We start from the raw sequence: 23,621 nt of genomic DNA, 5'->3' as shown, positions 1-23,621 counted from the left end.
GAGAGGCATTTTGGTTCCACGTGATTCATAAGAGAAGTAGTTTGAGAAATGCCAGGAAATACCCTAACACACACGGGATGAATCTCTCCTCCGCTGCCCTATAAAATGATGAAAATATCCCTCGGTCTGCACTCGCCGCCCCCGCGGGGGCCCCTCCCGCCCGGGACAGGGGGGGCAGGTGGCAGCTGCGGCCGCTCGCGGTCCGTGACTCCCGAGCGCCGGCGGCCGCAGCCCCGCACTGTGCCCAGCAGGGGGCGGCCACGGGCCGGTAGCAGCGCCGCGGCGGCGGCCCCGGGGGGCGGGCCCAGGGAGGGGGCTTGGGGAGCGGGCCCGGGGAGCGGCCCCGGGGAGCGGGTGCGCTGGGCCGGGAGGGGCTGCCCGTGCTCCCAGCGCTCTCGCCGCTGCCGCGCCGTGCTCAGCGTTCCTGTCCAGTCGCCACCGTGTTCGTTTTAACAGCTGTTCGTTTCACTTTCCCTTGGCTGAGCTGCCCGCCCTCACACCTCCGTGAGCCGCGGCAGAGGTCCTCGGACCCAGCACAGTGACCTCCTTGGAGCCTGGCTGTGGCTCGGTGCAGGACGCAAGTGTGTCTGAAGCTCTCATGAGCTGTGGACATTAAAAGATTTCAAGGACATTTCCACCCATTCATCCCAGTTATGTCCTCTGCTAAAATAGGTTAACGGTGTCTAATTAACCACTGTACATTGTCATGCTGCATAAAGATAGCATCCTGGCTGTTCTCTGAGCTCTGCTACTTTATCTCCATTTAGATCTCCGTGGTAGTCCATTAAATGAGAAAGAAACAGTTTAACAGATATTATGTCTACATTAGAGCTGCCTTTCACCCTTCAGCACAGAAACTGGGAGGCTTTGGCTGTACATTAGGGGTGTGTGTGGGGGGTAAAGCCTTGGGTTTGAGGCTTAACCCTTTCTCATTAATGTGGAGGAAGGATTCCTCCTGGCCAGAACTGAACACGGACAACACTCAAGAGTGAGATCTGATCTATATCCTATGTTCCCAGGCAGAACTAAGAAAGAAATAGGTATTCTGTACTAGGAGTTACTTACCATGGGGTTACACGGGGTCTGTCAGGGTCTTCCACCTGGTTTCCCAGCTATTCAGCACCCTGAAATAGAGAGAGAGAGAGTAAGAAGCTAGCTAAAGCCAGAGGAAATATTCTGGGATTATGGTTACGTTTGGGAGCACTGACAGTCTCCCAGGTAAGGAAGTTTAAACGGATCTGTTCAGGTGATGGAGTTGGTCCACGTTTTTTGGCATTCCACTTATGAGAAAAAGTGGTATCACTGTTTCACAAAAACTGGGGGTGGCTGGTGTATAATACAGCAGACTGAATGCATTTCTGAGTACTGCTCCCGAGATTGTACTGGTTTGCTTGTCCTTACTTGAGTGAATGTATCTGTAGTTCATATTCAGTTGCTCGTTTTCTAGGTGCTTGTTGCTGCCCTCCCTGGGCTGTGCCTGCAGCTGCAGCAGACAAAGCAGGGCAGTGCACTTCGTGTTGCTGACAGCATGAGAAGAGTAGGAAACCTGTATATGCTGGCTTGAGTTCACAGTTGGGCTTTCGTTGTCAGCTTTCACTTACCACTGGAAAGCAATGCCCACGAGGTGAATGGAGAGGGTGCTGTGTGCCCAGGCCTGATATTCCTGAAGGTTGAACTGTTGGTGTCAGTGTGTTGCAATTGGCATCAGTAAGGTGAATGTTCTCAGGAACAGGTGCTCTACAATGCTTAAAGCAATGTGATAACTTCATGAAAAAATCTTGTGGGGCATCCCATAGTACCTGGAGAGCAAAGAGACGAGTAGGTGACCAATTCTGTGGGAATACTATCTCCATGTATAGCTTAGCCCTCTGCTAAGTTTATGGAATGGCTAAGAGTTGGAGGTGGGTCACGTTTTCAAGATTTGTTAAATTATTTCTCTTACTGCCTTGAAGGTTTTTAACCTTAGGACACAAGGCAAAGCTTGTCTTTGCTCTCAGAGTCACTTCGTTAAGCAGATTTAGGTAATGCAGTTTGGCCTAAAAAGCAAAAGACTAGTCAGGAACAAATTAAAAATGTTTTGTGGTTTTTTTCCCCCAACCTGAAACAAGGAATGAAAAAGTAATTTGGCATCAAACAAAATGAAAGAAAGCCTAATAAAAAAGTAAAGGAAATAGTAGGCTGAATGTTGTCTTTTTTGCTTAGTAGTTCAATCATTAAGGCCACAGAGAGTGTAAAACACACAATTCCTTCCTGTGCCAGAAGCTTCATAACATATTTCTGGGGATAGTTCTCTACCCATGAGCTTATCAGCTGAATTGCCAGTTTCATCAAATAATGCTATTCCAAATCATATATTAACAAACATACCTAGTATAGGTGACTGGAAGCAGATTTCTCCCTTAAACAGAACAAGTAATTTCTAGTTCCTGCTCTAGTGTCATTGGTATCTAAATGCTCTGTATAAACCACAGTACTGTCAGCACTAGAGATTTGCATCACCCACTGCCACCGTCAGGCCCTGTGGTGTAGGGACTAAGGTGTTCTTCTGGGGCGGATGGCCATGGGGCTTTCACTTGCCATAGAGAGAGGAAGAGTCTTGTTTGACAGGAGAGTGTTCTAACACCTAGGATTACCCAGCTGATTAATTTGTTCCCAAATTTATGTTTTTTCCAATATAGTGCAGCTTTTCCATAATGAGATATTTGTTTATTGTCCTGAATAAGTCCTTTTCTAACACAACAAAAAAAGGTTGAGAAAGCTTGAGTCTCAAAACATGAGTGAAGTAGTCTCTGCCTCTAGGACTAACATATGATTGCCTTCCCTGTGGGCCAACTGGATATCTGTTATGACAGGGAGCTTACGAGAAAGAAACAGAAATTGCTTACAGGGATAGCAGGAGTGACCTTCTCCTGGGAAGTATAATCTTGTGGAGTGTTTCACTTCTGCCTAGAGACAGCAGATGAGCAAAGATGTAAGAAGTGTGAGTACTGAGGAAGAGAGTGTTATTTGGGGTTGGACAATTATCAAGAATAGCGGGAGCATGCTAAGAAAAGGTTAGATTGAACCCCCAGGAAATCATCTCACTGTGCAAGGCTGCACAACGCTATCATTTGGGATGTTTCAGCTTACTGAGGACAAGACTATGAAGGCAGAGTATGAGAATCAGTTCTGTGAAGGCCTAAGGGAGGGATAAAATAGGCGAAATCTTGCATCATCTTTCCACCTCTGTCTTTTCAGATTCTGAAGTCCAGTGAGACCTGATTGTGGGCTCTCTGAAGCCGTCTCTTTCTTTCTCCATGGTATTGGGGTTCACAAAAAGTGCTTTACACTACCACTGGGGAGAAGAATGGAGCTGGACAGTTCATTCTCACTGGAAGAGCCCTTTCCTAAACTTCTCAGTTCAGTTGCATTTCTACCTCTTAGCAGAGAGTGCAGATACGGCTGAAAGCCCGGATGCAGATGTCACCCACACTGCTGCAGTTCTGATTATAGCAGTGGATATTACTGGTCTCAGATCATCAATTTAGTGTAATGTTTAGCTTCTCACAGACTGCAAGCTCCAGGGAAAGCAGTGGAGACAAAGGACTTTCTTCTCCTTATACCTCCTCTTCTTATAGCTAGACACCCTCTGTGCTCTGCTCCTTGGTCTTAGAAGAATAGATTATTCACAGGAGAGCTGATAAAGACTGTAACTTGCTAGAGCAGATGAGGAGAGGCCTGTCCCATGTCATGGAAGTACTTTGAAAGGAGCAGTGCAAGGCAGTGGAGCAACTTCTCTTACATCTTGGTGTGTCCTGGGACAATGCATGTGGTAGGGGAGAGCCCCACTTACTCTTTGTCTTGGTACCCTGGCTTCAGTAGAAGGGAGAGAGAATATTTATTCCCAACACATAGAGATGAATCTTCACTATCCAAAATGGCCAAAGCAATCAGTGAGTGATGGAGTATCTGCTAAAAAGAAACCTGGCATTTAATTAACTTTTCAAAGTGCTGGTTCAGCAACCTCCATGTTTTACATTTTGAATATTGAACAAGCATTCCTAATCGGGACTGAATTACTTCTGGGCTTGCTGGGGTGAGAGCAGAGGAGCTGCCATTTGCCAGCACCTCCTCCACCTGTTATTATTATGAACTCCTGTTAACTCAGCCAGATCAGCCCTGATTTTCTGCAGCAACTGCATGTCTGACCTGAACCTGGCCAACTCAGGCCAACCATAAAATGTTTATGCATAACCAGGAGGAGGAAGAACCTTTTGATCTCTCAGGGGTAGGAAGACAAAGTATTGCATCTTCTTCATTCCTTAATGCATTGAGCTCTCTACTCAGGTAAGGCAAGCTTTACCTACAACTGATGGCAGAGGGGATGAAAAAGTATCTGAAAAGCTAAAAAAGCAAGGAGTATGGTTCTTGCTGTATCTGGCCATGGCTGTCTTTTGGGACCCAAATGGTTCTACATCAATCTGTTGCACTCAGGTACTTTTTGATACACTGGTTTAGTGGTCACTCTAGTGTGTTATATCAGACCTGATGCAGGAGCCGTTTTGTACAATAATGGTTATATAGGGAAAGGTGCAGTTTTTTAATTTTCTTTTCCCTTTTGTAAGCATAAGCCTTTCTTGTCTTGCAGGTCAGGAAGAAAGCATGCAGAAGAAGTAGAAGAGTAAGTTCCCATTGTTGCTGAGAATCCTTCTACAACTTTTATACCTGATCTCATAGAGAAGGGACATGTGCCACTAAGAACCAGAACACCAAGATCTGAAACTGGAGAAGGGTACAGAGGCTGTCAGGAATCCATGTCATGTGTCCTGGCATGGGGCAGGGCTGGTCATTCTATAGTTCCCTGGTTATGGAGTAGGCGATGGCTCTGTCACTGCTGTATAACAGAAAGAAAGAAAATAGAAAGCAACTGCTTTCCTCCCAGACCCACCCCAGGCCCTATGGTCTGCAGCCTAGGGGTTTGTCTTAGGTACAAGACATCTTGCTTAAGCTGATATTTCTGCTGAGCCCAGCAGTGAGGGGTATGGAATGAGGTCAGTCTGCAGGCTAAACATACCTGGGAACTCTCCCCTTGTCAGGCCATGAGGCGTTGTGGGGATGAAGAGGGCATAGCGAGATGCTTTTCTGGGCTTGCAATTGAAATTCTTCCCTGTATTTTGCTGCAGCCATCGTCTCAGACAGCAGAGCCTGGAGGCATTGGATGATGGAGGAGGTAAGGTATCACCTGCTTTAGTGCAAGAAGTGCCTTCATGCATTTCTGGGGGCTTTCTAATAAAGTGAACCGAGGCACCTTGTAAGAAATTAAAAATGAACCATTCTGGGGGTAAACAAATGTGGGACTTGCTTAGGTCTCCCCATATGCTGAATGAGGGATTGAGAACAAAGGAGATGGAGAAGGAAGATGAGGAAGTGAACCTGTAGTCTAACTCTGGCTCTTCATGGACAGAGAATTATAAAGGACCCTTGGAAAGAAAGTGTTGAGGATGTCTGTGATTACCACCACATGGAGAATAGTGGACTGGGGCAAAAAGAGAGACAGAAGTGCAATAAAAGATTTAGAGGGGGGAAGTAAGTCACTGCTGTCCTCTGAGTTAGGTGATAGTGTCCTCTGCTTAAAGCCTCTCTCTTCTGTTTTATGGTATCAACCTTGTCTTGTTTCCAACCAGATTAGGTGCCTGCACCACTCTCCTAGGGTCTCTGTCGTAATGGAATTCTTACTTGAAAAAAATCTGTTTACCCTAACCCAAAATCATGGAACATAAACTAAACATAAGCACTGGTGGGTAATCCCAATCCATCCCTGTACAGGCTGCTGTGAAATGAAATCTACTGGACTCCTGACTTAGCACTTTTTTTTATTGTGTATATCACCTGTTCTTCTAGGACTGTATGAGTCAAGAAAAATCTCAGGAAAAATCCACAGTATGAATTTCAAGACAAGCACTAGAGAACTGTGGGGAGCATAGAAATACATTAAAGTCTGTAGGAGCCAGCCCAGTTTTCAAGGACTAAGAGTTTTATACCATGTATGAAAAGTTGCATCTCTAAAATATTCCCAAGCATCAGAAGAACTACCTGGAGTCACAAAGGATCAGACGTCAATGTGGTTAATGAGATTAAATGAAGACTTATTTGGGTCTTCCAGACAGATTAAGCATTGCAACAGAAGTGCCAGAAGTGGCACCTTTATAGCATTGGCATCTTCAGAAAAGAGTAAATTTTCCCCCTGCGAAGTTTCTTGGGTTTCTTAAATTTCAGCGTATGTCACTGAGGCTGATAGTCTGTTCTGAACGGCTCTTTGACTGTTTGCATATGTGCTGTCCTTTTTGTTGAACCTTGGTCATGTACTTGTGCTATAAAAACTCTCTTTGCTAACCAGGCATAAAACTGCTTGCCACATGTTTATTTGTAGCATGTGACTTTCAGCCCTCCAAGACCTTGAGTGATAAATATAGAATAGAATTGTGTGGTATGAAGACATGTTGAATCCTGATACACTTCACTTATTTATCTGTGCCTAACCTATGGTTAACAGTTGAATTTGGTTTTTTTGCAAACTGTAGTTCAGTTTTGGATTAGATCTATGTGTTAAAAGAAAGAGCTAATCTGCTAATCTGATATAGTTCCTACCCAGGCAGTTTCTGGTACAGTCAAAATACACCGAGTTGTGGATGTAATTTGCATATGGAAAATCTCTAAATGGATCTGTGCATTGCATGCTTGTGGTACTATTCCTACAGGGAGATGAAACAAGCTATTCTGGGAGAGGAGTTTTCCATGTGGGCTCAGCAATTGCAGTGAAGTGGCATATAAACCCACTCTAGAACCTGAATAAAATTCCTTTTTATTTAATAAGCAGAGAGATACAACTAGGTGCCTAGTGAAGCAAGCAGGAAGTAGTGTGCAGTGGCTGTGGCTGTGCAGTAAATTGAACTGTATCAGCCTCCCCTTTGCTTAGAACTGCACTTTGTGTCCTTAGCTGGAACAGTAAAGCTCAGATTCTAACATATGAAAATCAAGACATTGGTGTATGGATCCCCAAGGATGGGTCATGGTTATTTTGTGCTGCATAATATGTTAGCTTGTACACTTTAATATGAACAGGCGCAGTTGCGTAATGATTGCTGCTGTCAACCAATACCTTTGGATCGCCTTCCTTTAACCTATTAGAAAGCTGAGCTGTACCATTCCATTAACATTGTTCATCCCCCACCCAGCCTTTTCACTAGAAGAATGAAGGACAAAACTATATGCCCTTAAAAAGGTGTTCTTGTGAATTTGAAATGAGCTCAGTTGTGATCACTTATACATCACTAACCTCCAGAGGCTGAGAATGTGGAGTCCATTTGAGAAAGTGGTGAAAAAGCATAGGGCCTATGGAGAGCCCAGTTTGGCATGTGGAGAATAGAGGTTGTGCAGCCATGGGGAGGCTTTTGGATTTGGTATGCCTTGTAGTTTCAGAAATAAAAGTAGAATTGTTTCACTGCTCCTGGCCTGTGTATGAAACAGCATCTGATTCCTCATCTGTGTGGGAGTTTGGGAGAGGAGAGACACTTCTCAGTCTGTCTGGAAAGACTGAAATAATATGGGAGATTGTAAATGGGTGGACCAGACAGGGACATGCATGGAGAATGATCTGCAATTTCAGCCATTTGTTATAGTTACACAGGGGAACCCAGAAGGTGCAAGTCATCCATACTGCAAAATATAAACCACTGAGATACTAGCAGTGAAGTACCTTGGCTCAGGTCATGCTCAAAATTCATTTTCTCTGTTTCATATTTCTCTTTCATAGAGGCTTGTCCAGGACAAGAGAGCCACTTTAAAGAGGTGCAGGTATTGAGTGGTAGGAAAGCAGAGACTTGGTGTTTGACTAGAAGCACCATTTGCTCCTGTAAAACTCCAGGTTGGAAAGACTGTTTTGAAAAAGTGCAGTGTCTTTCCAAAACTAGCTGTGGAGTGTCTGGTTGATGGCTGGGTTCATTTCCTACACACTGCTGTGAACTTAGTGCCCATCCTCCTGAACACCCACTGGTACATGCTGGTGCACAGGCACAGCAAATGGATAATGCACCTTGATTAGGTGGGTATGTGTCCCATTAGACCTTGTCATGGGGGCCCAGGTCCTCTGCATGGTGGGATACTTGCTTTAGAGGGATTTAATGAATCACAACTTGAGGAATAATAAACCTCCACAAGCAACACAGAAGTGTTTAATTCCTAAAGGACAGGCCTAGTTGAGTCACTTTTGGCCAGGGGCAATTGGGGGCTTAATGCTTTGTATGTAGCAATCTGGGCAGTCTGAGAGAGAGGAGTTTAAGGGTAATTGCTCAATTTTCTGTCCATGTCAACAGGGGAAATGAGCAGCAGTGACTGAGTTCTGTATGGCAGGGAAGCTGCATGAGATGGGAAATGTGAGACTGTCAGTGAAATTCAGTACGTGCTATCTGCAGAGCACTGCTTCCTTTTCTTTAGCAGCCAAGAGCTGCTGCCAAGTGCAGGCTATTCTTTATCATGAGGTGGGAGGGAAGACAGGACAACCGAGTTCATGTTGAAGGGCTTCCCTTTGCCCCTTTCTCCAGCACAGTATAGAGGGCTTTACTCTGCTTGTGTGTCTCTTTCTGCCATGGAGCTACAGAGAACTGTTTCCTGTTGGGGCAAGAAATGCTGGCATTCCTCCCCGCAGTCAGAAATCAGCTTTGTCCTTCTGTCTAGAACTTTCTTTATTGTTCTTCTCTTGGCCACCAGTTTTGCACTGCTGAGTTGCACTCCCCCCAATGTCTTTCTCCTCACTACATTGCTCTTGGATTTTTCTTCTCAGTACTCTACAGAGGTTTGTTAGCTAAGGTTGTAATCTCTTTCCCAGCTATTCTTTCCAAACAGACTATTGCCCCATCTTCAGAAGTCCCTTCCCACCTTCTCTCTGTTACCCTTGGATGCATAGCTTGTAGAACAGGGCTTTTCTTGGAGGACTGGTATGTGATGCGCGATTCTCTGTCTGTGGGAACAATGGCTTGTTATTGTGCAGCAGATAGCGTGTGTGAATGAGACAGCTGATTGAAATGAAAGCCTGACTATGTTACACAGACAACCCAAACCTGACCTGCAGGTGAGGAAAGCTGCCAGGAGACAGTCATTAGATCGGTGCCCTCAAGGCAAAACCCCTTCTGCCTGCTAGGAAGCCTCCTCAAGGAAGCAGAAATGAGAATTAGACTTCTCTGTGCAATGTCAAACCTCTAGAAGGACTTCTTACCCTTCTGGCATGTACCAGGAGCTACTTTGCATTTGAACAGGATGGGAGTCCAGGCTTTGTGAACAACAGAGGAGAAAGTGGGCACATGCTGTGGTCCCCACATCCTTCTGGGGAATGAGGTCTGTCTGTCAAGTAGGAGACCTGTAAACCACAACCATAAAATATCCAACACCTATTAAACTGCATGCAGATATGCACCAGTGATGATACTGCTCCAAACAGCTGAGAATAGAGCACAGTGAGAGTTATTGTTGCCTCTGTCATTTCTGATCAATTTTGCCAGTTACTTACCTGGTGAGATGCTGTTTTGATAGAGCACACCATGTGCTGATGGACCCCAAGAGCCATCAGCTGCAAGGACAGCTGCATCTGCTGAGCATGAGGGTAAGAGAGGGCAGAGTTTGCAGGAACAGTCAGAGATGTGGCCAGTGGGTACTTCGTAGGCTCAGAAGGTAACAATGGAGTGAGTTGGGGAGAGCTAAATGGATGAAAAGTTCTGAGCATCTGTGAAATGAAGATAGGATGAAAAACATGGTGTTTTGGAAGGGCTATAAATGGGCTGAATAGAGGGTTCTGAGGCAAAGAGTGTCAGTGATTGTTGAGTTTGTGGGATTCTGCATTGTGACTTTGTGTGTGGCTCTGTCAGCACACCACAGTCCTGCCCTTGGCTGCTCTCCCCACACACTAACCCAAGTCTCTGTCCAAGGTCACTGAAGAGCAGACTCCGCCCAATCTGATGGTTTCCACTGAACTATTGGTCCAGGCTAGTTTTAACTCCTCCTGTGACTGCTGTGTTGTGATCTAGAGCCTCTGGTGTTCAAAGGAAGCTCCCTCTTGACAGCCACAGTGGACAGGGGAGAGCAGAGAATATGTCCTAAGAGATTGTCTGACGTTCTCTTTGAAGCACCAGACCACTGGCCAAGGGGCAGTGGGCACCTTAGTTTCAAGGGAGCACACACAGCTTTGTTAGGGGGCTGAAAATGACAGTCTGGGTAAGCATCTTCCATTGCTAGATTCTAGGATATGGTTGGTACACAGTCATATTGGGTCTGTGATTGCTGAGTCCGTAAGTGTTGTTGATGGACTAGGTTTACCTAAAATACCCTTTAAGAAAAAGCTCTTGAAAGATGATTACAGAATTGAGACACCATCATTTAAAACTGCCTGAGGCTAACTCCTTTGAAAATTGCAACAGTGGAGGGACAGAGAGAGAACTGCATAGCCCTTGATTGTAGTGTCATTCCCTCAGGACCAGTCCCCCCTCCTCCTCAGTTTCTCATCTGATATGAGAGAGAGCAGCAGTAAGATTCCTCATCTGTCTTACGAAAATCTGATTCTGAGTGGCTCTGATCAAACCTGGCTGGCTGTCAGCAGCGGTGGCCTTGTGTAGAGGGAGGGAGGCTTCTGAGAAGTCTCTGGATGTGGAAGTGTCATGGGTGCTGCCGATCAAAGAGGCAGTTTTTAATAAATATATATAAGAAAAAAATAAAAACCTAAGGATTTAGCACAAAAGAAATGTAGTTTGTCTTGTTTTTCTAGCATAACATGAAGAGGATGAAATAGAATCAGACACGCCTGCTCTTGAACATACTTCCACAGGAGCATCCTGAGAAGCTGCTTTCCCTGCCCCAGTAATGCTCTAATGCAAAATCACTCATCCCCAGCATTGTTGAAGAGGGATTGGTGTTTCTGAGTTCACCAGACCTTCCCAGGGCCCCTCATGCCTTGTGATCTCCCGCCCCACTACCTTCTGAGTATGTTTCAGCAGGGGAATACTGCAAAGGAACAGAGGAAAAGAGGAAAACGTTACTGGGAAGGAGAGTAGGCGTAGTGCTCTGTCAGGAAGCTGTTGGTAAGGCTAAGAGCTGTATTATCACTCTGAATGCTGATAACCTCAGGAATATGGTGGACTGCAGGTCTTGGGCCTGGCCTCCAGTCTCTCCCATCTTTGCTGCTGATAAACAAACCATGCGTTACAAGATTCCTCACCTTTAAAGCCATCAGTGTCTGCTCCCACTTCTTGCACAGTACAGGCCATGTATTACTGCTTGTGAAGCTAAGCACTGAGCTCAGTGACTCATCTGAGGGCTGTTCCATGCCCTGTCTCTCCTCACACTTCACAGGGATTTAAACTGGGCAGAGCCTTTGTGTCAGTAGCAGCCTTGGGAAACTGCAGATATGTCTGATGCCTGTTCCCAGCATGCTGCCATGTGCAGAAGAAGCCATGCCACACCAAGCAGTCCATGAAAGTACTACACTATCGAAGCAAATATGGTGTCTCATGGCCCACCTGACCCCCCAGCCAGTCATCCATCTAGCTGAGATGCAATGTTATGCGAGGCAAATGCATAATCTTTTAAGGCAAGTCTGTAGGGTCAGTACTGAATTTGCTGTGTGACCTTCCCTAGATCCTGTGAATCCTCTGGCACCCACTCACAGGGTGACTTTTCCCATCAGCTTAGCCAGACTGTGCTGTTACCATTCTCTTCTGAGAAGGATGCTTTGGGACATGGGACACTCAGGTTATCTTCTGCTTGTCTCAGCTTTTTAGGCAGTGCCCTGGTAACTGTGGCTGTTTTCATCTCCCTGCTGGCTGATCAGGCAGGTACTCTGTTCTGTGTTGGCCTACTAGTAGGACAATTTCAGTCAGGGAAAGGCATCCCTATGAAATGAATGTCCAAGCATCCAAAGAAGTGTTCTTTATCCTCTCCAGTTGCCTGCTGCTCTCCTGAGAAAGCTTCCAAGTGGCTTCAAGCTTGTTTGTGTGTTCAGCAGAAGCTGTCTGTGTCCCTTGTTCTTTATGTTTTTTGAAGATTTTTTTGCCTGTTGCTTTCCACTTTTTTCTTTTTTCTTTTTTTTTAATTCTCCATTTTTTCACTTAGAAAAATTATTTATTGCATTGAGATGCACTAATTAAAGCCATTTTCTGGTGTTTGGTTACTGAAGTGTTTGATGTCTCTCTGACAAGACCATGAAATGCAGAGAGTGTCCACAGGGACAGAATTTGCTGAACACGGTGCTTTGTAAATGAGGGGACACAGTGTCGCAGCAGCTCATGAATATGAAACGCCCATGATGCTACCTCAGTGGACTTGGGAACACAGATGAATCCTGTCATGTGCTAAATGAGACCAATTTCTTTCACTTAACTTCATCTTCAATCAGACCTTCCATTTGCCTGTTTAAAATTCTCCAAACGTGATGCAGAAGGTAACAGCATTCAGTAAAACAAAGTTTTGCAGCAGCAGAGATATTGTAATTATTTCAGTTTTACATTTTATGAGCAAGCAACTTAAACTAGTTTCATTCTTATACCTCCATGGTGACAGGGGACTGCCAGCTCCAGAAGCCACTACCCTCTTTGTGTTCTTTGTAAGGTGCTGTGTGAACAGGGAGGGCTGCACAGTCCCTATCACTAGAGTGCCCATTCTGAATTGGTCTTTGAAACACTTACCCACTTGGGTGAAGTTAATCAGACAGTGTGAGATGAAGTCTTTTTTTTTGTGTGTCAGGATATTGGCTCAGGAGATTCTTAAGCAGTTCAGGAAGGAAGCAGTAACCACGCTGCTGACTAAACTCAGGCCTGATCTGGGACATGGTTTCTAGATCCATCTTTGCTACTGATTTATTGCCTGACCTGCAACAGATTCTCTCTGTCCCCATTTATGCTGTCTTGTGTCTAACAGAGAATTTAGTTCTTTGGGACAAGGACCAGGTGCTACTGTGAGTTTGTAGGATTTTAAGAGATCCAGGCTGCAGGTGTTGCTACTAAACCAAAAATCAGCCCTGCTTTGGAGGGGAAATGCAATTTCCCAACCTGCCAGAGTAGCTGGGTATTAGATTGGTGCAGGTTCTCCCACCTTCTGCTTGTTCCATTTTGTGGTTGTCTTCTTCACCTGGTCAGTAAGTTATTTGCTAAGAGGTAAAAAAGATGATGGTTACTGCATATACTTTAATATGAGCACATAAAGACCTCCTTTCTTTATGACTTAAAAAACTGCTGTTCCTTGCCTATTGTTTGACTGCATGTAGCATGGATCACCCTCAGTCTTTCCTCTCCATCTTTTCCTCCTGCCATTCACACACTTCTGCCTTATGTCGTTGGTGCATTTAGTCATGAAGCTCTTTTTGTATAAGACCTAGCTCAGTTCAACTATTGTAATAAAAACATTATTCTTACATGCTGGGACTTGGATTTCTGTGTGATCCACCTGGATTTTGCTAATACAAGTGGAGGTCATGCTCTACAAGGGGTTTACAAGTCTCTCCATGGAATTCAGTGGCAATGAGATAAAATCAGCACGGAACAACCCAGGAGTCTTTGGGAATCTGAAAAATGGAAGGGACATAACTGACCAGGCCCTAAGTTTACAGCTTTTTCTAGTGCAAAAAGAGATCAACAAAAACAAAAGGCAACTGGAACAGAAACAGCTGCCAAAATGAGCACTGAGTGAAGAAATTGAGTTTGCTGCAAACACCTTCCACATTTCTGCCGTCAAAAGAGGATAAGGATCTGACCTTCTCCTGCTACAGGAAACGGGCTCAGTGGGTGAAGACAGCTCTGTTCCCAGGTAGTTCTTAATTTAGTTGTGTTTACTGAGAAAGATTCATAGTCTCCTGATGAAAAGGATTAAATTAGCTCACGAGAGATTAGATGGTTTCTCATTCCCATGCTAGTTTGCCTGGACTTAACAGGGCGCATCTGCACACAGCTTCATTCTGTGCCTTGGACCACTCTTACCAGTCTGTTGCCTTCTTGGTCTTTGTTGCTTATATACAGGGACTTTCTCCCACGTTATCACTAAGCAGGTTTTACCAGCTGCCTCCACAGGTCAATCTGACTGTCCATGGTGATATTTTTGTCCCATAATTGCATTTGGCCACGAGTTTTACTAAGAGCTGGGAGCCCCCTCAGGGAAGAGCCAGCAGGATAGCAGCTTCTACCAGGTATTTTCCCTACAAGCAGAGGAGCAGAGATCTCCAAATGCCCAGCAATGCACAGGTGAGGCCTTTGTTGCACGTGCCTCCTCCATCTTAGGGACGGCCTGGGATTGTTGCTGCAGTGTCCCTTTAAATGTCTTTGGGAAGTTTGCTGCAGTTGGAGAGCTGCTTTGCAGGCACCTGCTCCTTGGGTGGCTGGGGAGCTAGAAGGCACAGCTCTGCTGAGGCCGGCCAAGCTGTCACTCCTTTTTCCATGGCCAGGCTCTTGCGACAGCCCCCGTCCCACTCAGCCTTCCACCAGGCAGCCAATTAGCGAGAAATCCCACTGTGTGGCCAGCTCCGGATGGCCACTGCGCCAGGGTCTGGGCTGACCCGTGCCCTGCTGCAGCTGGGCCAGTGCTGCCTCCTGGCCAGCGAGCCAGGGCACACAGTGGCCGGTCAGCAAGGCAGGGCAGCTGAGAGCCTGCGCAGCTCTGACAGGCGGCTGGACAAGGGGCTTCTCAGGAAGACCCTGCCCAGAGCCCTCAGCGCTATAGGTGGGATTGTCTCTCCAGCTCCTGAATATTCATCTCAGCCTGGGCTGCAAAAAGGGGCAAAGCCAGGCTCAGCTTCTTGCTCATCCAGCAGTAGCACGGCTGTGCTGCTGGCAGAGCTGGGAGCAGCCTGCTTGCTCCAGTGCTGAAGGAGCCAGCTCTGCCCACACACTGGGCAAATGAAACCTCTTCCCTGAGCCAAACCACCAGCTTCCACATGGTCTGAGGATTCAGGGTCTCTGGAGAGCCTTTGTGGCCTTGAGTCTTTAAAGATGCTCTGTGTTGGTGTACTCTGTTCTTGCTTTGTGCCTCTGGTTACTTTACCTCGTCTTCCTCTCCTTTTTTACTTTGTCTGACTTTTTATAGTACCTTGTAAAATTACAAACCATGCAACACTCTCAGAGCCTTACTCCTTTAGCAGAATTCAGTGTACACTGAGTTCTTCCTCCTCTCCTCAATTCTTTTGTTTGTAGCATCCTTTTTAGCTGGAGTAGCCATAGTCCTTGTGCTGGGAATACCTAGTGACCTTCAGCCATTCCAGAATCACACTGGAAATCATGGAAAGGTTGGTGACAATACAACTAGATTATTCTTCCCTAGTGTTTGTATTTGCTAGACCACCAGCATTTGCTTTCTCAGCTGTCAGAAAGGTCACGGGTCTCTGCATAGCCTGAGACCCCACCAGCAGCTTCTTCAACATGTAGTTTTACATGGCTTCTCTCAGTTTCTGCCCTACATTTCATTTCTAACAGAGGCTAGGTGACTTACGGCTGAGCTAATGATAACATATAACAAGCAAATTCTTACCAGCTGATGATGGTAAGTAGGCAGCAGGGTTTAGTGCAACTGGCTTCTTTTGGCTTCAAGGCTGTGTTCAAATGCATGGTCCATGGCCTACAGTCTTACCTGGACTAATCTCCTCTTAAAAGACTTCTGTGACCCCAAGCTTCAAAGTGTTATTACCTTGTTTTAATACTAAGCAATATGTTTTTAATTGTTGCTAAATAACTCTTTTGTGTTTTCCTCTCATAAGAAACAGGCTGCTTCATATCTGTGAAGCAAGGGAACTTTTGTCTTCAGTGAGAGGAGAGCAGAGCACAACACTCCCCACTTAACTGCTGCTGCCTTCTCTTGTTGCAGACATTCCTGTGATCCCTGACTTGGAGGAAGTCCAGGAGGAAGATCTGTCCATGCAAGTGGCAGCTCCCCCCAGGTAAGTGCACTGCCAGGTACTCTTGCTCTCATCAGCAGTGCAGACTAACTAGTGAAATCAAACCCATCTTACACTCTCTGGATGTCAGCAGCAGTGCCATTCACCAGAATTTGGTACTGTGTTTTGTGGCAACAGGGCTCCAAGCTGAACAGTGCAAACTTCTTGTTTCTTACTACACAGATAAAGTAATTACTGCATATTCTCTGTCTTTATAAAAAACGTAGATTAGAATAACATATCTGATGTTGCAAAATCAAACTCTCAAAAGTGAGGAATTGCTTGTTTTAAGGTTGCCTGTATAACCTAAAATGCCTCCAATCCATGTGCATAACGACACACACGTTTTGGTTATGCATGGCTGGAGGCTGGTTTGCCCTCCACAGGATATCCTTCTTACTCAAGTGTGTAGTTAATTTGCACAGTACAGTCCTGTTCTTTGAAAGTGCTGTGAGAGTAGCCTTGGGGTTAGCTCAAGCAAGACCAGAAAGTTTTAAAGAATGAAAGTTTTGGGGATTTTGTTTTAAACATGTGAGGAAAATCATCTCTGTTGGGCCTGTTGCCAAGATCACAGACTGGGATTGCTGTTGACCCTTATTTGGAGGGTTGGGATATCTTACTTCTGACCACAGATGCCTCTCTCACAAGTGTGGAGTAGTCATTGTAATTATATAGCTGTTAACAAAAATAATTGACAATTCATACTAGTAAGTTTAGAAATACTGTGTCTCTCACTGAGCTCATTTTTTTTCTCTCTTTTTTTTTAAATAAAGCTCTCTCATCTTCCTGTATTCATAGTTTTCCTGCAATAGAAAAGATGAGTGATTTTCATGGACAAAAACAAGCAAATTCAATTAGTATAGGTCTTTGCTACAGTATTTCATCACCTGTGAAGGCAAGTGTGGTACAACCCACTTGTGGTATCATCCCCCTACACCATGTTTTCTTGGAATGCTATTTTTTAAGAAATCATATTTGATAGCTCTGACTCAGACATGAGAATCACTAAGACCCTTCTATTCTGTAGCTTATATGTCTTGCTCTCAGAGCCTCCTTTGCTGTGGTGCTGAGGCTGTTTGAAGGCTCGCCACAGTTCTCTTTTCCTTCTAGCACTTGCAGCTAGTCTGTGAATCTTTTTGGCATGATGGTTTCTCTGAAGGAGTTAATGGTTGTTCCGCATTCTATTTTTGCACAACCTGATACACAGATTTGTCAATGACTGTTTATTTGCTGACTGAGATGTGCTTCTGGATGGGTACATTCATCTCAAGAGTCTTACAGGGGTGATGTGGGCACTCAAGAAAGGTGCCACCAGACTACTGTTCGTGCCACCCTTCTTCTCTCACATGTGCTTCCACGCTAACCCAGGCTTGTTCTTTGACCCTTTCTGGTTGCAGTGTGCAGGTGAACCGAGTGCTGACCTACCAAGACCTGGACAAAGATCTAATGAAGTATGCTGCCTTTCAGACTCTGGTAAGTGGAAGTTGCTATGGGCTGACCAGTGAGACTCTCTCTCCTTCTGGGAGGCCATCATCCTCCCAGTGACACTCAGCTGTGCAAAATACACAGCATTATCAGCCAAACAACTTGCAGTCTGCCTGTAGGTCTGTTCCTCTTTGCAGTGTGACTTTGGTATGTGTTTGTATCTGTAAATAATGTGGTGTGGTATGGTATCTGCTGCTCAGATGAGGCTCCTGCTGTTGTCTGCCCTTATGAGGCAAATATGCCAGTCTCTAGCAAGACTTACCTGGTGAAATGAGTGTGTCCACTTGCTCAGTGCCTGTAAGACTGTGACTCTGTGTGTGTGTTCATAGGATGGGGAAGTAGACCTGAAGCTCCTCACCAAAGTTCTGGCTCCAGAGCACGAACTACGAGAGGTGAGTCTTTCTTTTGTGGAAGCACCAACAAGATAAAAGCTTCTTGCATGTCTCAGACTGTAATAGTAAACTTCTTGTGGTGAGGTGGAGAAGAGAGCTTGTCTAAGCTGTAAAAGGTTTAATTTCCCTAGCAGAAATGGTGTTTGGGCAGGGGGGTTTTAAAGCAGGACAAAACAACCTCAACACAACTGGGAGGGAAGAGCTCAGGACTTGAAAGAGAAAGGATTTCTGCAGCTTTGAACTGTGCATGCTTCATCAGAAGTGCAGGAGGGTAGAAGATTATGGCTCCTCTTTACGCCCTGCCTAGGAGTATCTAATATTAACAAGTATAAAAAAAATCTGTCCTTTATGAAATTTTGGAATAAGAATAATTCTGGCAACGTTTTTAAATTGTAGCATTTTGGCCAGTATTCCTGTTCTAGAAAACTGAATCAGAGACTTACCTGGCTGAGGCAGTTACCATTTAGTTTCTCTCTTCACTGTTCATCTTGAATATCTGACATTGTTCAGAGAACTTTGGGTGTCATCAGTAACATTTCAGCATATTTATTTTCCTCTTGGTAGGATGATGTCAGCTGGGATTGGGACCATCTCTTCACAGAGGTGTCCTCAGAACTAGTGACTGAATGGGACCTGGGACAGTCTGAGAGAGAGGACCACCTCAGTATGCCATAGAGCACTGGCACACCAGACATCTCATATATGTAAATAGTTTAGCACTTTAATTTTCTATTCACTTGTTTGTATTTGAGAACTTATTTCAGACCTGAAAATAAATAGGACCTGGCTTCACAGAAAAACTGTCTCGGAAGTAGTTTTGGGTATTTTGTAATAAGAATCTTTGTTCTCAAAAGAGATGAAGAATTCTAAACACAATAAAATATTAACTTACTAACAGTCTCTCCACCTCAGTAGCAGCTTTACAGATAACTAATGGTTGATCTTTCCTCAGTGAAAATGCAACCTCTGTGGAGCAGACCATCTTCCAATGGAGTGTGGTTTGCAGTGATGGCTAGCAGAGAAGCTGAGGCTGATATGATTTGTTTTCCTAGGACATCAAGGTTACCACCTTCCTCCCAACAGTCACTACAAGTTGTCAGGATATATGGTTTACATTTCATCCAGCAGCCTCCAGCCTTTCCCTACTAGTTTAACCCCTTTCCTGGAGCATTACCTCTGTATTGACTCAGGAAGCAGCATCAACTATTAAACTGCCAACACCTCTTCCTACAGCACCTCTTTTTACCCTGAGGTTTCCCAGCTAAATTCTGATCAGCCATAACCCCACTTAACTTTTGCAATCACTTGAAACCACAGCCTGAATGGATATTGCTTCAGGCAATAGGTAGTTTGCAAAGAAAATACTGTTTATTCCATGCGTGTGAAAGAATGGAGCCTGATACTCTCAAACAAGGTAACTCCCTGGTGGGTGTCTCCTTGGAACCAAGTGACCCACTCTTTTTTTCATCTAAAGAAAAACCCATTTAGCTGTTAATACCTTGTCCCTATAGAACTGTGGTCATTATTTGCAGGAAACAGTAACATTACTTCTTAAGCCAGTGTCCTTCAAAGCCTCCTCCCACTGGAGAATCTTGCTGGGGGTGGTGCTGGGAGGAAGCTTGGTGTGCTGCTCTTCTTCACTTGTTTGGTCAGTCTAATAGAGCACTGCATTCCCTTTTTTGTGACAGCAGGACAGGTAAAATAACTCACTGTGAATTCAGTACTCTGCAGAATTTCAGATCAGAGTTGATAAGCCAAACAGGTTTACCAACAAGAGAGAAGCGGTTGCATCCCAGTGTGGGGCCACAAAAATAAATGGAGGCTTTTCTTTCTTAAGTACACACTAAACTTTTTACAACCACAAACTCTCTCCTATAACTAGAAAACTAGGTGAGATGGAAGGGAGGACAGTGTATAGAGAATAATCCGAAAGTCTTTGTCTGAGCAGAGAAGCCTGTTTTGGTATGAGCAGAAACTTCCCAGCTAAGCTAATATCTATTTTTCTGTGATACTTATGATTCTTGCCCAAAGAGAATTTAGAATGCTTCCTACATTTCAGGAAAAAGAATTAAATTCAGCAAGCAAAAATACTTTAGTAAATCAGAGCTTTGGCTACCCATCTCTGACTGAGGTCCTGGGCAGGGATGGGTTGGGAGGCAGGGGTGTGTGGGCCACGCCTGTTCCTGGTCTGGAACCTTGAGAGTCCAGCAAATACCCAGGCAGAGTTTGAGAGAAGGGCTTGAAAAGAGTGCCAGCCTCATCTATTTTTCAGGGAGGAAGAGGCAGCTTTGATAATTTAGTCTGAGCTATTATAATATAGGCCATGGCAGCATCCATTGAGATGTGGCTGAGCTTTGCCTGTGTTTTAGAAAGGCAGGCAGTATATTTGAAACTCACTCCTTGTTAGTTTTCAACAGATAATTGCCCTTATGGTTTTAAATCTGCTTTATTTCTAGACTCCCTTTTGAGTTTCATCTTCTGTTCCCTGAGACTGCTTGTTTTCACCTTTCCAATGCTGTCAGATATTTCCTCCTTGCTTCAGTATTTATGTGCACTGTGATCAAGTTGTCGCTTTAATTTCGTTCAATAAACTTAATAGACTGAGACTTGTTTCCATGTCTCGTGAACTCCTTTCCCAGCTGGAGGAGAGGAGGTGGGTGTCTGCCTTTTGGCTTTTCTCCAGCAAGCTGTTCCCACCCATCTTCCTTCCACAGTTGTGTTTTGTTTGAAGTGCTGGGAGGATGGCTGAGACCTGAGACTTTCTCAGGTCCTAGTACTGTCAGAGGAGAACACATACCTGTTACTGTCCTTGTTAAAAAGAAATGATGAGCTGCTTTTGCATGCCCAGGCCAGCTCTTGGCTCATTGGTGCACCAGTGCCTATTGGCTGTGACAAAGGTGCCTCAGGAAACTGCATTTCTGACAAGTCCTGTGGAAGGAGCATGCAAAGGAGGAAATAGCAGGTGTAACTTTTTCTTGTAGCCTGCAAAGGTGTAGGTCTGGTTGAGTCTCAGGTGAGGTGAGAAGCGAGAGCAGTTTTCAAAATAGTGTACCCAGTTTCTAGGAACTTGGATCAGCCCTCTGGGCTGTCCCTAGGTGTCTATGTCTAGCTGTCCCTGTCTGTGTCTAGCTGAGGCATAGGCAGAAATCCCTTGTTCGTCTCCACAGACCCTGTATCGTAGCGGGGTAAAGCAAGGTGCAGTGGTGTGCCCAGGACCACACAATGAGTCTTTGGCAGAATCAGGGTTAAATGAGGAACCTCAAGTTCCGAATTCAAACAAAGCTTTCATATACCTGGAAAGCATTTTCTATCTTCATTTCAAAGATGACAATTCAGTGTAGAGAGTCTTGTGTCCTGCTTATTACTTGTTTTGCTCTGTTCATGCACTGCTGAGGAAGAGCTGCAGATCTGTCAAAGTGTGTGTATTGGCAGCATGTTTAGCTCAGTGAGCTGATCTGGGGTGTCTGCCCAGGGACTGGTGAGATCTTGGGTGGGTGTAAATATCTACCTGCAGATAGCCTCTGGGAGACTCAGGGCTCAGTAGAGCAATACTGGCCAAATGCAAGCCTCATCACAGATGAAGTAAAAGAAGGGCATAAAGCAAAGATTAAGTCTAGGTCCTATCAGTTTCAGGAATCTCTGGTTTTGCTTGTAATAATATCTGTGATATTTATAGACTTTTCTGGTGGAGGTGCCTTACTAGAGTGTAGTTTGTTGGTGACTGGGGAATATTGCGGCTGAGACAGCCTAGGCAGCACTGGACAAAATTGTAGAAAATAAAAGCTGAAAAAAACCCAGACCCAGCAACTTTCCACTAAAAATCCTCTGAAAGGGCCTCTGTCTGGCTGTTTTATTAAGTGTGACAAAGTGATGGGAGGTGGAGGGGAGCTCCTATGTTAATAAGTTGGAAAGGCACTGCCGTTCCTCTCTCCAAAGCATCTCATGGAAAGTGGAATTAATTCATGGCATATGCTCCCAGCATCTGCTGTGGTGACCCGGAGTGGCGGGAGGCAGCACCAGGCAGCACGAGCCAGAGCCGATATTCCCAGCTCCTCTCCTGGGCCTTGGTGCTGCTGCCTGTGGCTGATCACAGAGGTGGCGTGACTGCTCCGGCAGAACACTCACCCAGCCCCTACTGCCTGCTGGCCTGGGTGGGGTGGCACAGTCCAGATCAGAGTAGTTCTTCCTCTGAAGAAGGAGACATGCTGTAGACTTGGGAGGGAGAAGGGGATGTTTGGATAGAAAAGAGACCAATTTGGGTGGAAACTAATCCAGCTTATCCCAAACATCCTCGATTTCTCCCACAGAAGTCCCTGACCAAGTCCTCCCTTCTCCAGCCATCAAATTTGTTCTGTGGCTTGCTGTGAGGTTCTGAGTCCTCAATCTCCCTCTTTCTTCTTTTCCACTGCATCTCTACAGATTATTTGATCCTCTCCTTGACAGAGAGGACGGAGGTTGAATTTGCTGTTAGATGAGGTTTCATTCTCTCTTTAATGGCTCTTGGGAAATAACTTTCCTCACCTTATTTCCTCTTGACTGACCCAAACCACTGCCAAGAGCTGTATCCAGCTAGTACAGGTGGGTGCATTGTATTGTTTCCAGGTTGCAGCAGTCTCTTGTCTGTGCTTCATGATCTGCATGTGAGCTTTCCCTTGGGAAAGATCACCCAGAGGCAACCCTCCACAGGCTGCTCTTTCTGCAGCCACATCCTTCCACCTTTTTGGATGACTGCTTGAGATACAGTACACTTTCCTGGCCTGGAGAGCTGACAAAGCCAGGAGAAACAAGAGTGGTGGGTGATCCTCAGACAGGCAGAGATGCCCCATGCTGCTTCTATGCTCTCCCAGCAACTGTCCCCACACCTCAGCAGCTTCTTCCACTTGCACTTCCTTTTGAAATGTGGCACCCCAATCCAGGGCGGTGCTGGGACAGTGCAGCACTGAGTGAGGGCCAGGCATAGCACACGAGGGATCCACAGTTGGCTGCCCTGCTGAGAGCAGTCCTCCTAGGACCATTCTTTATCCAGGGGGATGACCTGCACTCCTTGCAGTCACAGCCTGAGAAGCATCCTGATTGACTGATTCAGCCATGAATGAATGCTATGTGACATGGACATCCAGAGCTCCTGAGCCCATTAATCTCTCTGCCACGTTCCCTAGGTAGATGAAACCTTCCCACCTAGTGTACTACAACCTGAGTCTGCCCCAGTGGGTTGCTCTGTGGAGACTTCACTGGGGCCAGAACAGCTTCGGGCCATGGGCCCTCTTACCTGGTTCAATCTCCTGTCACTTTCAGGACCACTTCATTATCCTTTTATTAGCCCTCTTCTGCTTATCATTATTAATAATCACACTGGATCAGCTGGAGTGCTGACAGCTGCCCCTTGTCTATTCTTTCTGTCTATTTTAATCCTGCCTGCTTATCTGAAATAAACCTGATCCTTTTTCTTTTAATTAAAGAAATTTGGTCAGCCAGCCCCTCCTCCATGGCAAGATAGGACTGATCACACCAGTGATACGGAGAGAGCAGGAAAGAAGGTAGATTACTGGATGACAGTGGTTTCCACAGCCAAAAGATATGGGCTAAGGGCTGGAAGGGATTAAGGCACGTATGTCGTGAGGAGAAACTCAACAGTGGGGCACTGTGAGGTGCTCATTTTGGGGTGTCTGTATCTGGCCCAGTGATTGATGCAGGGCTATGTGGCTACCCTGCACCAGTGCAAGACAGGCAAGGGAGAGATGCTGACCTTTGCTTAGCATGGGTGGCAATAGCAAGGTGAGGCACAGAGCTTGTACACATCACACTGCCAG

The 23,621-nt window shown here is 45.5% G+C and overlaps 1 protein-coding gene across 1 annotated transcript in view; it reads left to right on the top strand.

Moving 5' to 3' along the window:
• Positions 1-18,887, top strand: part of IFT43 (intraflagellar transport 43) — a 42,510-nt gene extending 23,623 nt beyond the window's left edge. Inside the window, exons 4-9 of the mRNA XM_071557796.1 lie at positions 4,628-4,660; positions 5,163-5,209; positions 15,865-15,937; positions 17,332-17,407; positions 17,749-17,811; positions 18,376-18,887. Of these exons, the coding sequence (XP_071413897.1) occupies positions 4,628-4,660; positions 5,163-5,209; positions 15,865-15,937; positions 17,332-17,407; positions 17,749-17,811; positions 18,376-18,486 (403 nt within the window). The 3' untranslated portion in view covers positions 18,487-18,887. The remainder of the gene's footprint in view (positions 1-4,627; positions 4,661-5,162; positions 5,210-15,864; positions 15,938-17,331; positions 17,408-17,748; positions 17,812-18,375) is intronic.
• The last annotated feature ends 4,734 nt before the right edge of the window (positions 18,888-23,621 follow it).

The sequence above is a fragment of the Pithys albifrons genome, chromosome 6, assembly GCF_047495875.1.
Source record: "Pithys albifrons albifrons isolate INPA30051 chromosome 6, PitAlb_v1, whole genome shotgun sequence".
In the NCBI taxonomy this organism is placed as follows: Eukaryota; Metazoa; Chordata; class Aves; order Passeriformes; family Thamnophilidae; genus Pithys; species Pithys albifrons.
The sequence above is the reverse complement of the archived record's forward strand: the minus strand, read 5'-3'. Positions and strand labels throughout refer to the sequence as shown.